We start from the raw sequence: 14,305 nt of genomic DNA, 5'->3' as shown, positions 1-14,305 counted from the left end.
AGGGTGTCTCTGGAGAGTGGTTTTGCCTTAGACTTTCATAGAGACGTATAGGAAAATTATAGGTGGGAGGATTATACATTTGGTTTTGTTATTGTAACCAGGGGAGTCTGATAGCCGAACAGGTAATGTTTCTCTCTGTCTACCTAGTTTGTCGGGGAGGAGGACAGTTCATCTACTCATTACTGAAACCAAAAAAAAAAAAAAAAAATGTGGATTTGGAAAGTGTGTCTGGCTTTGTCATAGGAAACAACGGGGTCTTTAGCGAGTCTTATACTCCTACGGGGAAGGGAGGCTCTTTGCACAAAAGCCTGGGAGGCGGGGAATTAACTGTCAGGTTTTCCAGCAGCACAGGTAAAACTCAATGCCGTTCACTCTCCCTTATGTATTATTTGAACCATGTATATAAATGCCTAGTTCACTCTAAGACGCCTTACCCCCGTCTTCAGTTTACCTCCTTACCACCCCACTCCCACCCCGCCCCGACCCTGCTAGCAGCGGTTCTCAACCGGGAACGATTTGGCAATACTTGGTTTTCGGTGTCACAACTTGGTTTGGGTGGGGTGCTTCTGGCATCTAGTGGTGGAAGCTCGGGATGCAGCCAAAAACCCCAAAATGCACAGGATAGCCTCCCATAACAGACTTAATACCTGGCTCCAAAGGTGAATAGTGCTGAGATTGGAGGCAAAGTCGGGGATGGGGGGAGTCATGGTGAAATCCCTCAACACCTCCCATTGAGAACCAGGGCTTTAGAAGTTGGGCGGAAACGTCTGAAAAACCTGAATTCCTTCTGATAGGCAGAAAACAAGCAAGCAGGCTCAAAGGATTTTTAAATGCGTCGTGATTTTCCCTTGGAGTTATTCATCAGTATTCATTTGTTATCGTTTATTTGAAACACTGCAGCTCAACCTGTAGAATTTTTACATGAGATTCATAAAACTTTAGTTATAAAAATTGAGAAAAGAGTCTCAGATTTCAGCTAAGAGCCAGGGTAGGATGAGGAGCAAAGTTTTCATAACGTAACGGACCACATAGTAAATATTTTAGGCTTGTGGGTCATAAGAAAAACTCACTTTCCCCTGTGTGTCTCCTTTCATCTCACACTCCACTCAGTGCATCACTTTTGACACTTCTGGCCACGAAGTGAGTGTATGTGGAGGGAGATTCCCCCCCCCCCCCCCACTAAACAATTAGAAGATTCTCTGGACGCCAGCTGAGTGTCCTGCAGTGTAATTCAATTCTGACTCTATCACCTGGAGATAGCATCCGACCCCTACAGGCAAGGGGCTCCGTTCTGGAACACTGCCCCCCTCCTCCCTCCCCCACTCACACATCAGAAGCCAATTTGCAAGTCCAGATTATTACCTGTGCTTCTGACTGACCAGCTATAAATCGGAGGTTCCCTTGACTGTCCCTTCCTTGGTTTGATTAATTTGCTAGAGTAGCTCACCGAACTCAGGAAAATAAGTTACTTACTTACTGCTTTATTACAAAGGATTCTGAAGGATATGAATGAACAACCAGGTGAAGAGATACACAGGACATGGTCCAGAAGGGTCCTGAGCACAGGAGCTTCTGTCTGGGTGGAGTTTGGGGTGCTCTACCCTCCCAACACATAGATGCTTTCCTGTTCGACAACCTGGAGGTCTCTGAACCCCATTCTTTTAGGCTTTTATGTTGGCTTCATTACCTAGATATGATAGATTAAATCACTGGTCTTTGGTAATAGGTTCAACCTCCAACACCTTGGGAGATGGAGGGGTTGGGGCTGTAAGTTCCAACGCTCTAATCAAAGCTTGGGCTTTCTGGCAAGCAGCCCTGAAACTCTCCAGGAGCCACTTAATCAAGAGTTATCTCATTAGCATACCAAAGACACTCTTATCACTCAGGAGATTCCAAGGGCTTTAGGAGTTCTGTGCCAGAAACCGGGAACAAAGACCAAATATTTTTTATTACACCATAGAGACAAGAAACAGCCCCCCCACCCCCCCAATTCATACAAGCATTCTCCCCACCCCACTCTCTGAGAGCACACGGAACACGCTGCAGAAAATAGGTACTTCTGCTTGCAAGGACAGTTTCATCCATAAAGCTGATTTAGCTGGTACAGAAATTTAGCTTCAAACCTAAGAGAGCATTGTTTTAATGCTCTGTATACAGGACTTCCAATGCTGGTAATTGTTGGTTGGGAAATTTGGGCCAACTCTCCAACTGAAAGGCAATGAAAATCTGCACGTAGTGTACATTTAGAAAACTGTGTCTAAAAAGCACCAAAGATCTAAATACTAGTAAGAAATCACTGCAATGGAATCCATTAAAACAGATAATAAAATGGTGGTTACCAGGAGCTCTGGAGAGAGGAAGTGGGAATGGGGAGATACTGGTCAAAGAGTACAAACTTCCAGCCATAAGATGAATAAGTTCTGGGGATCTAATTTACACTGTGGTGATTATAGCTTGTTTTTGTTTTTGTTTTTTGATTTTAGTTAATAATGCTGTATTATATAGCTGAAAGTTGCTAAGAGAGTAAATCATAATGTTCTTACCACAAGAAAGAAATGGTAGTTATATATTGTAATGGAGGTGGTAGCTAATACTGTAGTGGAAAGCATTTTGCAATATATAAGCATTTTGCAAACCAGTACATTGTATACCTTAAACTTATACAATGTCATATGTCAGTTATATCTCAATAAAGGTGGGGTGGGTGGGTAAGGAACTGGGAAAGAGAAAGAAAAGGGGGGAAAAAAAGAAAGGAAAAAAAGAAATCACTGGATGAGATTAGGAGAGGACAAGATTCCAGAGAGATGAGCCAGACACTGGGGCTGGTTTTACCCTTGAGATAGTCTAGAAGAGGCAACTGAGGGACCGGTGTGAGTTTTACCTAAGTGTCTGCAGGATTAGGGTAAAGACTAACAGTCCCCCGTCTTTGGGCTGGTACCCCAAAAGGGTGTCTCTGAGGAACAGAGGGGAACTGGAAGCAATCCAGTAGGGACTGCAGCCAGGTTTCTGATCACCTGGGAGACACCAGAAAAAGCTCGTGTAACTATAGTGCGTTACTGTCAGACAAAGGAAATGTTAATGCAGAAACACCCACAGGAGTGGGTATAGCTCAGTGGTAGAGCGTATGTTTAGCATGCACAGGGTCCTAGGCTCAATCCCCAGTACTTTTATTAAACACACACACACACACACACACACACACACACACAGATAACAAAGGTAACTTCCTAAAGATCAAAAGATTGGATGCAACAAGAAGACATAACAATTCTGAATTTGTACTCAATAGTCCATTGAGTAAATTACAAGTAGAAACAGTCAAATTCAGTATCACACTGGGTGATTTTTAACATCTGTCACTCCATAACTGATAAAATAAGGAGAACAAAAAAAATCAGTAAAAATAAGATTTCAGCATGATTAACCAAGTCGACTTATTGGGCGTATATGGAAAATGCACTCAATCGTTTTCGAATCCACATTGATCTTCCAGCACAAACAGTTCATCTACCAAGTTTGACCACAAGTGCTGCATAAGGCAAATCTCAATAAATTTCAAAGAATTAAAATTATGCAGTGTATGTTCTCTGGCCAGAATGCAACAATAGCAGAAACCATTCACAAAAGAATGAAAAGAGATCCTCCATGTATTTGGACACTAAGAAGTGCACTTCTGTATAACTCATGGATTAAATAAGAACTCTCAATTGACTTTATTAAAATCTGTTTCTCTGCATAGATTCCAGCAGGAATAAGGAAAATGAAGATGACTCAAAGAGCAAGAGGGGGAATGAGAATTGGTTTATCAATTGTGAAAGCAAATTGAGTGTTCACTACAAGTCTATTAACACATGAACTGCACAGTCGTTGATTGTTTTCCTCTAGCTTTCTTGAGATATAATTGACTTTTTTTAACACCTAATAATTATTCATTTAATTTTACGAGTGCTTAATATAGACAAATTTCTGCACACATGTATTAAATTATCTTATATACTCCTAGATATATGATATATCCCTAACATCACTATTAAGTGTGTAGTATTTTACCTATTTTATAGGTGTTGAACTGAACTCAGAGAGTTAAGTTAGTTGATAAATGACAAGTAGTAAAATACAGGTTAGAGGGATTGAGTACAAAGATATTTGACTTGAAAACCCATGAGCAATCACTTTGCTAGGAGAATTGAATAAGGGAAGAGTCAGGAACTCTGGCATCATAATACTTCATTCCATTTGACTCATTCTAGAAGCCCACACCCAAGGCAGATGACAGAATCATGAGAAGGAAAGTGTCCCAGAGATGAGTTTCCTCAAGGATCCCTTCATGTCTCTGTTCCTCAGGTTGTAGGTGAAGGGGTTCTTCATGGGAGTGACCACCGTGTACTTCACTGAAGCCACAGCCCTCCTGGGGGAAAGAGTAGCTGCAGAACCAAGGTACACTCCAACACAAGTCCCATAGAATAAGAAAACGACAGACAGGTGAGACCCACAGGTAACAGGTGGAAAACGCTTTATACTTTCCACCAATTGATGGGATTCTCAGGATGGAGGATACAATTCTAGCGTAAGAGGAAATTAAAGCTGAGAGGGGACCAACACCTAACAGGCTAGTCACCAGATACACCAGGACGTCATTGATAAAGAGTATCAGAACAGGTGAGTTTGAGCATCTTAGCAAGTTTACAGAAGAAGTGGGGGATTTTCAAGTCTGCGCAGGACAGTCACAACACCATCAGACTGTGGAGCAGGGCGTTCATAACGCTAATGAGCAGGGAGAGAAGAATCAGGAGACCACAGAGGCGGGGGATCATGATGACTGTGTAATGAAGAGGGTGACAGATGGCCACATAGTGGTCATAAGCAATGATGGTCAGGAGTAAATTGTCCATACACATGAAAAACCATGAAAAAATACACCTGAGTGAGGTAGCCTTGAGCAGGTGATGGCTTTGTTCTCTGTCTGGATGTTCACCAGCATCTTAGGGACTATGGTGGAGATGTCCACCAAGGACAGGTTAAAGAGGAAGAGGTACATAGGGATGTGGAGGTGGGAGTCAGAGATGGCGGCCAGGATGATGAGCAGGTTTCCAAGCACAGTGACCAGATACATGGACAGGAGAGAGATTTATAAGAAAATGTTGAATGAGTCTCTCTATTGTGTCTCTTGCAGAAGTGTTACACTCATAGAGGAAATTCCTGCCTGTCCCTTAAATCAAGAATAGCTAATGCTTTTTCTGTATAACTGGTTTATTTTCTATTATAAGTCTATGTTTCTCTTATTTCTTTGGCTGCTAGGAAGCTTAAGAGCCAGATATGTGAACCATGTCTAGAAATTCAGGAAGAGTCATTTTATCGCCTATTTCTTTTGACTAATTTTTCCCTGGTAGTTTTGTTGTTTTGTTGTTAATGGAGGTACTGGGGATTGAACCCAGGACCTTGTGCATGTTAAGCACACACCCTCCCTCTCTGTGAGCCAAGAAATTGTTTCCACTCATGAGTTAGGTGCCATTATTATACCCATAAAAGAAATGAAGGAACCAAAAATTAGGGTCAGTGGTTTGCTGGGAAGTCGGTAAATGGTCTGCTTTGTAGCACTGGTCCATTTCTGTGGTGCAAATTCCCCCCTATCCCCAGATTCAAGCTACCAGTAGGTTGTCACTGAAGGCAGAGTTGGAAGGAGCTGTAAGGTCAGCTCTGCAGAGGGGACTTCAGCTCACCAGGGAGAGGGGGTTCTCTATTCTACAAACTCCTCGAGCTTATTCATGCCTTAAGGACTTTGTTTCTCTCTTTTTAAATGTCTTCTCCTAAATCTTCCCATAGTTGGCTTTTGTAATTCAGATTGTCAAATTCTTTTTTTAAAAAGCACTTCAAATGTTAGTAAGGAAAGACTTTGTTTTTTTCTATTTTCTTTCTTTCCTTTTTTTTGTTTTTTGTTTTCTCTCTTTTTTTTCATATTTAACAAATGCTTTACTGTGAAAGTAGCTTTTTCAATGTCCATAATATAGATACACTTTCACAATCCAATAAACAACTCAAAAAGTTTTACAGCACAAGAGTAAATGTAAGTTTCCAATTTGAATGAGGTCTAAAATACATATATCAGGACCCTGATCATACAGAAGGATAATATTCAAAGGAAGCTCACAGTTCAGAATCATCCTACTGTTTTTGTGGAAAACCCACAGCAAATTTTTTTGTAATAACTGGATTTAACAGTATTATAATTCTAATGAACAAGTTAAATCAGGGATCTCTAAATTTTGGAATCCCACTGTTAATTAACTACAAACAAGTATTAGCCCACATCCATCACCAATGACTCAGATGTTTCTTTGTAATGAATTGACCATTACATTTCCGAAGTTCTGAAATGGCCATCAGACCACAGAAAGACACTTCTCTAGGCTCCTGCTTGAAACCAACAGCTTCAGCAGACTGCTGGCCTTGATTCAGGGCCAAAGGAAAGACTTTATTAAGGGGGACTGTTGCAACAGGAAGAAGAGTAAAGGGTTAGCCAGAAATAGCTGAGGGAAGGAGCAGAGAGACAAAGCTTTAAGACAGTGGACCAGTGGGGGAGGAAGGGAGGGGCTCGCTAAAATCTGCTTTGTGGGCGGAGGTGGGGTGGTGGTGGTGGAGGGCTGGAGGGATGGGAGGGGTGGGAAGGTAGTGGGGGGTTGGGAAGGTAGTGGGAGGGTGGGGGTGGGCGGGGGTGAGGGTGGAGCGTGGGGCTGATGGTGGATGACTGGCAGGGTGGGCATGGTGCAGAAGTGGGGGAGTGTACTGAAACTTAACAAACTGCCTTATTGTAATACCAGGAAAGATGAGGCAGAAAATGGTTTGTTGTCAAGTGCGTGGAAGTGAGGTGGGGATCTGTGCCTGACGCAGAGCATACAAGTTACAGTGCTGGGAGCTCTCATAAAAAAAGGGTCTCCCTGTCCTAATCAGTCCAGCCTAAACTCTGTCAAGCACAAAGTGTGATCAGCCTTGTCAAGGTCTCAGCTGGAACGTCAGCTCCCCAAAGAATGCCTGTGCTCAACAATTATAGGTCATTTAATACGCATTACCATCTACTTTTCTTCCAACATTTGCCATCTACAAAAACTTTTGTTACTTACTTGATTTTTCTATGTATGTGTATATATATATGTGTGTGTGTGTGTCTATAGTTGTTTATTTTACATTCCTGGTATTTAGGATAGTGCATAGTATACAGTAAGTACTCAGTACACATTTATTTCAACGAATGAGTGATAATTACCCTGTAAAAATATGCAACCATTGAGACTTCCATAGGCAGGGAACCACTCTACTGCAATTTTTGAATACAGGTAGGTGGATCCATGGTTGACTGAATCCGAAGTTGTGGAACTAGTGGAATCCGAAGGAGCTGGGCCATTTTACAAAAGGCGCTGCAGATGCTAAGGAGGACTGAGCTTGGCGTCCTCACTTAACACAATTAAAAGAAATTAGGGTAAACAGGGCGTATTCTTTGGACTGAAGATAATCCTATATAAAGTTCACTGTGTAAATCTAGTCCAGGCGAACAGGGTGTGTCTTTTAATCCTGTCATCCTTTCAATTTTATCATAGATAAAAGTCGGTGACCTTGTGCACGCATTCAGACCGAAAGCTTGCTGTAGCTGAGACGTGTCTGAATACCAGCCTGGCTCAAGCTGACTTTCTGTGTTTTGGTAAGTAATGAATAAGAACTTGTGGCGGGGTTCCCCACTGCCCTTCACTTTGTAAGATAACTTCTTAACCTGCAGAATGTTTGCTCCTGACTATGAACATCAGGGTGTGTGTTGAGGTTGAGGTATCTTGTGAAATGAAAATTTTCAATTGTTTTTGTTGGGTAGGCATCGACTGAAAAAAAATGCTCAGTGTGAGAGTTGCGAGTTAAATTTTATTTAGGGCAAAATGAGGACTGTAGTTCAGGAGACAGCCTCTCAGATAGCTCTGGGGAACTGCTCCGAAGCAGAGGTGGAGGGCGGTCAGTATATATGTGATTTTAGTGAAGGGGGGATACGTGCAATGGAGCACACGCTTTTGGCAGGACGTTGCTAGGGGTTGCTGCTCGTCACGAGGGGCAGATGTCTCTGTTAATGATTGTAGTGCTTTTCTAACTATGAGAAGATGCAAGAAATTGGGCTCATAAAATCTCCCAAAGAATATCTAACTATCTGAAAGCCTGTTCTGCCAGTTTTTCCCAGAGCGCAGCGTGCCTCATTCCTGATCTCCTTCCTCCCTGCACTCCTTTCTGTGTCTGTTGAAGGTCAGTGACCGCAGTGACTAGTGACTTCATCCTTGTAGAGGCAGATGGCGGGCATCAACTTTTCATCCACATAAGTTTTGTGCACAGGGTGTCAGGTGGGCAATCGATTACCTTTTTAATCATGAGTTCTACTCTCAAGAGGTCAAGCAAGCTCAGCTGATGTAACAACTCCCCACACTGGAAAGTCAAGAGATTCTTAAACAAGTGATGCAAATTTCATGAAGGTACTACCTGAAATTAGAGTTCAGTTGACTCTGTATGGAATGAGTTTTGACCTAGTGTTGTGTTAACTAAATATTTATCCTCCCACCACCACCAGATAAAACATAATGAAGACCAATTAAGTATCAACTTTTTTTTTTCAACTTTGGTTTTAAATGCAAGAGATTTGGTTACAAGAGTAAGAATTTGATGCCTCTTTTACTTGAATAGAATTCACATTATTTTAAAAACTCACTAATAGATGTCATTGCTTTTATCATTTACTGTCACATACGTGTCAGTAACATATCATTTTGTGTGTTCACACTAGAAGATTCTCAGGGGAGTTTTTGTTGCCTGTCGGTGGTCTACGAATATTTATTACATGCCTGCTCTGAGCTTGTTACAGTTTGCTCAGTCCCATGGGTACAATGGCAAACAGAATTTATAAGGGTTTGGTCCCCTGGAGTTTGCAGCGCAGCCATTAAGCCTAGGTATATGTGATAGCTGATTTTGAGTTATTTTAAATGAGGCCGTGTCAGTGGAGGACTCAATCTAAGGGTTCAGAAAGTCTCTTGGAAAAAAAAGTTTTGGAAGCCGCAATCTGCAATCTTAGAAATGACTGGGATACAGTCAGGCGATGGGCTGGGCTGTGTTGGGGTTAGGAATAGGCAGGGCATTTTAGCAGGAGGGCTCTGCACATGCAAAATCCTGGGAGCAGCTTAGAGCTGGGACTGTATCAGGAAGTGAGCAAGACAGGACTTGGCTGAAAAAAAAAAAAAACAAGAGAGGAGAAAGGTGAACTAGATTGCAAGAGTCCCAGCCACATGACCTGTAATCTTGAAAGCAAGTTTAAGGCTTAATTTCAAGGCTGGTAGGAAGCCATTGTGAACAGGGGCACCAACGATTAGATCTGTGTTTAGCAGTCAGCAGCATGGTGAGGCTGGAGTACTGATGGATGAACTTGACTGTTGGAGAAAAGGAGGAGTATTGAGTTTAGGAATGAGTGGTGGTCATCTAGACTCCTGATGGTTGCAAAGTAGAACAAAGTGATGACGCTGGATTGAAGGTGCAATCCGTACTCATTAATTTCTTCACCCAGAATACTGTATGCTTTACAAAGTGGCTGGTGATGTGCTAGTGACTGGGCACAGGGTTTTAATAAGACCACTCTCTTGGACATTATAATCTGGTGGAAGAGGAAGAATATAAGTAAGCAAAGAACTAAATATATAATTATAAATTGTGATGATGGCTACTTAGGAGAATAGAAAGAGCTCTTAGACAATAACACAGGAGGAGACTGGCTTTATATTGAATGTGGGGCTCACAATAAAGGTGATTCTGAGGAAATGTCATTTAAACGGACAGAAAAATAACAAGGAAGAATCATCCTTGTGTGGCAGGGGATGGGGGCAGGCGGGACAGCTCAGTAGTTGGGAGGATTTTTCTGGAGAAAGCATCATTAAATGATCAGATTTGGGTGGATCCAGAGAGAAGGTCGTGGCTTGGATTAGTCCGAGTGTCGGTTTCTACTGTGGTAGCGTGGAGAAGTCTATAAAGAAATAATTTTAGGTTCGGGTGATTGCTGCCTTTAGAGGATGGGGGAGAGAGAGCCTCTATTTTAAAATTTCAGTGTCTATTTTGGGCTGAGGCAAAGGAGTCAAGGATTCTGTGGGTTTTAATTGACTCCAGTCCACAGGAGAGGAGAAGGGCTTATCGAATAATGAATCTTCAGTTTCAGTTAACAATAGCTGCGGGGTGGGGTAAAGGGTGTGATACCAAGGATGCCTTCTGCCTGCTCTGAATACCTAGCGCAAGTGTTTGAAGTGAAGGTTCTTTGGAAGAGATAGGTTCCGCCTGATAAGTTTCATCAGAGGTGCCTACAAAAAATGTTAGATGGCCATAGTTGAAAAGGCAACAGGCTATATGGCTCTAAAGCTTAAATTTGAGATATCAAACTGGCGATTTGGGTATAATGTGCATAGAGATAGAAATTAAGTTCAAAGGAATGCTTATAGAATACAGAACACACAGAATAAGGCAAGAAGTAGGGGCCAGGACTGAGCCTTGAAGACAGTCAACAGTGGGAGAGGAGACTGTAGAGGAGTCTGTAAGAGAATGACCAGAGAGATAAGACTGTGGTCACGAAAGCCCAGGGAAGAGAATAATTTATAGAAGAGAGTAGTGATGGAATTTCTGAGGGACCGACTAAGTCAAAGACAGGCTTAAATTCTCCTAATTCCTTGGCAGTTTGGCAGAATGGTGTCAATGAAGTGATGGTGAGATGGAAACCAGGTTGGAGTGTTAAGGGAGGTGAAGAAATGGAGAGGATGAGAGGGTAGATACTCCTTCAAGAAGTTTGGTGGAAAGGAAGAGAGATTGAGCAGTAACTGGAAGGTTAAGTGGGTCTCGAGGCATGAATTTGTTTCAAGATGGGAGATACTTGATTACGTTTCAGTGTTAAAGGTATGAGGACAGTGGAGTAGAAGTTGATGGTGATGGAAGAGAACAAAGGAATAATTAATAAAGCAGGTTTTCTGAGAAGATAGTGATTAGATCAGTGGATCCTGGCAGGGCAACTGTCCCCTAAGGGCCATTTGGTAAGACCGGGAAACACTCCGCCCACTTCACAACTGGAAGAGATACTGCTGCCATCTAGTGGGTAAAGTTCAACAATGCGGCTAAGCATCCTATAATGTGCAGGATGTTACCCCCATAACCAAGTGTCCAGCTCCTAATGTCAGTGGTGCCATGGATGGGAAACCTGGCATAGCAAAGTAGGAGATGCTGACTTTAGATAAGAAGGCAGACATCCTTGTTTGCAAAGTGCAAGAAACCATGCTGTTGTGGAACTACTTTTGAACTAGTGGCAAGAAGATGAGAAATCTTTCTCATCGTTGTTATAGTTTCTCTGGAAAGTAAGATGTAAGTAAGATCATTGCTATTGAAGAGGCAAAGTTGAGACCATACGGAATTCAAAATCTTGGAGAAACTGTGAAAAGGTCTTAGGGAACTAGGAGATTGAATTGCCTGTTGGGCTTTTCCTTAGTGTTTAGGGTATGTGGCCTGAAACTTTTAGTGCTTCCCGTATAGCTGGTTGGGTAAGACTTACCCAGGCAGAATAGACAATGGTTGGAATTATTCAAGCCAGGTGTTACGATAGGGCAGAGAGGAATTTGAGGTTTTGGAAAATACATTGTTGAAGTGACGGCCCATGGCATCTCATGTAGTGCCAAATAAGTGAGGGTTATAAATAGCAAGATAGGAGGGATGGGTAGCTTGGAAGCTTCTATGAGGTAGGAGAGCGGATGGAATACGAACTGAAACCTGAACAAGTTGGATGTTTAGGTACCGTGTTCAGAAAGTGGGATGTCTGACTTTTTGCCTTGGAGAGGGCAGGAGTCTCAAGTGATGGTAAGTTGAAAGTGTGTGCTTGAGATGTGGAAGCCATGGGTGTTTGCTAGTTTATGCCCAAGAACATGAAATCATATTGAATCAAAGCAGGGATGGGAGTTCAAATGATGAATGGGAGTCAGGTGTCAGTGACTTTAATAGGTCAGGCCTATATGTTGGTGCTAATAGGTTGAGAAGCCAGTGAAGGATTTCAGTGGAGATGGGATTTTTGATAAGTGGTGGGTAATGTGGTTTGATAATGTAGAGGATATACATTAGGGCTGGGAAAGTCAAGAATACCCACCATATTGTTTTTAGGTTGTACATGACATGCAAAACAAAGACCCAGGATCAATGACAGCTTGAATCTGAAAGGAACACATCCTGATGCACTGTGATGAAATTGTCCTAAGTGCCACGGAGACACAGAAAGCACGTTAATTCTCCTGTTAATGTTTCTTCATTTCAGAGCCCTGCCTGGAGCGGACCATAGGAACAAGAAGAGGAGCTCTTGGTCTCCTGGTTGCTGTCTGTGCATATTTACTACTTACAGACTTGCAGGATGGCAGACTTACATCTGTCCACAATATTTGGTAGATTGACTTCACCAGGATTAAGTGGACTCTGCACCTTAGAGTGGGCACAAAGGAAGGGAGCTGAGTAGCCACAGAGAACTGAGAAGAAGGGGTTGAAATGAGAGGAGGTGGGGATGGAGCTCTGTGAACCCTTGGAGCCCCAGAGTTTGCTCATGGCTGATTCAATGCCCTTTTGGGACCCTGGAGGAAGGGCACATGTGCATGGTGGGGAGAGGGGAGAAAATTTAGGGATGGCATTTCCTTATCCCATTTATTTGTTTTATAAATCTGGGAAAGATAACAATTCAACCTTTCTGAATTTCAGTTTCCTTTCTAAGAAAATTGAGACTATAAATCCATTTCTCATGGATAGCAAAGTACCCTATTTTCTGACTCTGGTTGGAGAAGATTGCTCTGGCTAATATGCATATTGCGTGTGTGTGTTTGTGGGTGTATGTGTGACTCAGGTGATGTCGGACAATTTCAAGCCTCGTGAATGTTTGCAATAACGCATGTGTCTAGATGCTCATGGCACCCTCTTCTCTAGCTCTGCCCGTTCAAGACCCTTCCTGTGCCCATGAGAGAATCACAGAGGTAGAAAACTTCCACTCTGGGTTACAGGTGAGTTAAAACTTTTTCTTTCTCCTAAAATACTTCCCATTCCCTAAGGTGAATGCATCTCCTTCCAGTACTCTGGAACCTCACAACCCAACCTGCGTTTTGAGACTTATGATGGTTCAGGGACTTCCAAAAAAAATTAATCTATTACCCTGCTAGTTACACTTTTTAGGCATCCCTCCTGCTTAGTCCTGTTAGTAAAATAAGTAAAAAGTAAAAGGAGGTTGTAAGACTGTCTTAGCTTCAGAAAATGTGTGGCCACTCTTGGGAAATAATTTTTTCATTTAGCAAACATTTCTCTCATTCTTGCTGTGTGTTCATGTCTCTGACTCTGAAGATAGAAGTTAGTAAGACTGTGAAAACTCGCAGGTTAGGGATGAAGAGACATATTTCATCATGTGTTAGAGATGCCTTAAATCCTTGCCTCGATGAGATCCCTTAAGGAGTGGACATGAATAGAGAAGGGGAGATTCTGAGAACTGCGTCCTGGCTTGAATAAAGAAACCTCAGAATCTTGAGTTTACTGTGAAAGAGTCTTCCATCTCTAGCACTGTTACCTGTGACCCCCGCCCCAGGAACACTTTTAGGGTTGGTTGCTGGTTGAGACAGAATGTGTTGATATTTTAGAACTCAATAACCTTTGAGGATGTGGCCATGGACTTCACCCAGGAAGAGTGGACATTGCTGAATTCTTCTCAGAGAAAACTGTACAGAGATGTGATGCTGGAGAACTATAGAAACCTGGCTTGGCTGGGTAAGTCTGGCAGGACCCTGGGATTGATTTACTGAGTTGGGGCATGGATTTCTGGGATGAGCAAGCCCCAGTCACCTTGTGATGCAGACTGTGGGCCTTTAAGAAAAACAGCTATATTGAGATATAATTTCATATACCATCATTTACCCACTTAAAAGTATACAGAACAATGTTTTGTTTTTATTATATTCATTGAGTTGTGCAGCCATCACCACAAATTCCAGAATATTTTCATTGCCCTGCCTACAGGGTGTTTCATTCTTCCCTTCCTGCAACCCGTGGTGACAACTAATCTTCTTTCCTGTTTTTTTTTTCCCAAGTTTTTTTTTAACTTTTTTTTTGGTAGGTTTATTTGTTTATTTCTGTTTGGAGGAGGTACTGGGAATTGAACCCGGGACCTCATGTATGTTAAGCAGGCGCTCTACCACTTGAGCTATACCCTCCCCCCAGCTACTTTCCTTTTCTGTAGATTTGCCTATTCAGCATT

The 14,305-nt window shown here is 42.3% G+C and overlaps 1 protein-coding gene, 1 non-coding gene and 1 pseudogene across 9 annotated transcripts in view; 1 reads left to right on the top strand and 2 right to left on the bottom strand.

The window, feature by feature from the left end:
• LOC116285083 (uncharacterized) overlaps positions 1-14,305 on the top strand; it is a 75,952-nt gene that overhangs the window by 54,457 nt on the left and 7,190 nt on the right. Inside the window, exons 1-6 of one of the 8 annotated variants that reach the window (XM_072947617.1) lie at positions 4,278-4,437; positions 4,547-4,659; positions 7,593-7,693; positions 12,341-12,464; positions 12,994-13,067; positions 13,692-13,818. In XM_072947617.1, the coding sequence (XP_072803718.1) occupies positions 12,434-12,464; positions 12,994-13,067; positions 13,692-13,818 (232 nt within the window). In that variant the 5' untranslated portion in view covers positions 4,278-4,437; positions 4,547-4,659; positions 7,593-7,693; positions 12,341-12,433. Of the gene's footprint in view, positions 1-4,277; positions 4,660-7,592; positions 7,694-12,340; positions 12,465-12,953; positions 13,068-13,691; positions 13,819-14,305 lie in introns of those variants that run through there. The other 7 variants (XM_072947616.1, XM_031689554.2, XM_072947619.1 and 4 more) reach the window with 7 other exon arrangements.
• On the bottom strand, positions 4,279-5,113 carry LOC102527399 (olfactory receptor 7G3-like; annotated as a pseudogene).
• On the bottom strand, positions 6,326-6,462 carry LOC116285129 (small nucleolar RNA SNORA2/SNORA34 family). The gene has a single exon (XR_004194811.2). It is a non-coding gene; the product is annotated as a small nucleolar RNA SNORA2/SNORA34 family (small nucleolar RNA).

The sequence above is a fragment of the Vicugna pacos genome, chromosome 22 (genome assembly GCF_048564905.1).
Source record: "Vicugna pacos chromosome 22, VicPac4, whole genome shotgun sequence".
Lineage (NCBI taxonomy): Eukaryota > Metazoa > Chordata > Mammalia > Artiodactyla > Camelidae > Vicugna > Vicugna pacos.
The sequence above is the reverse complement of the archived record's forward strand: the minus strand, read 5'-3'. Positions and strand labels throughout refer to the sequence as shown.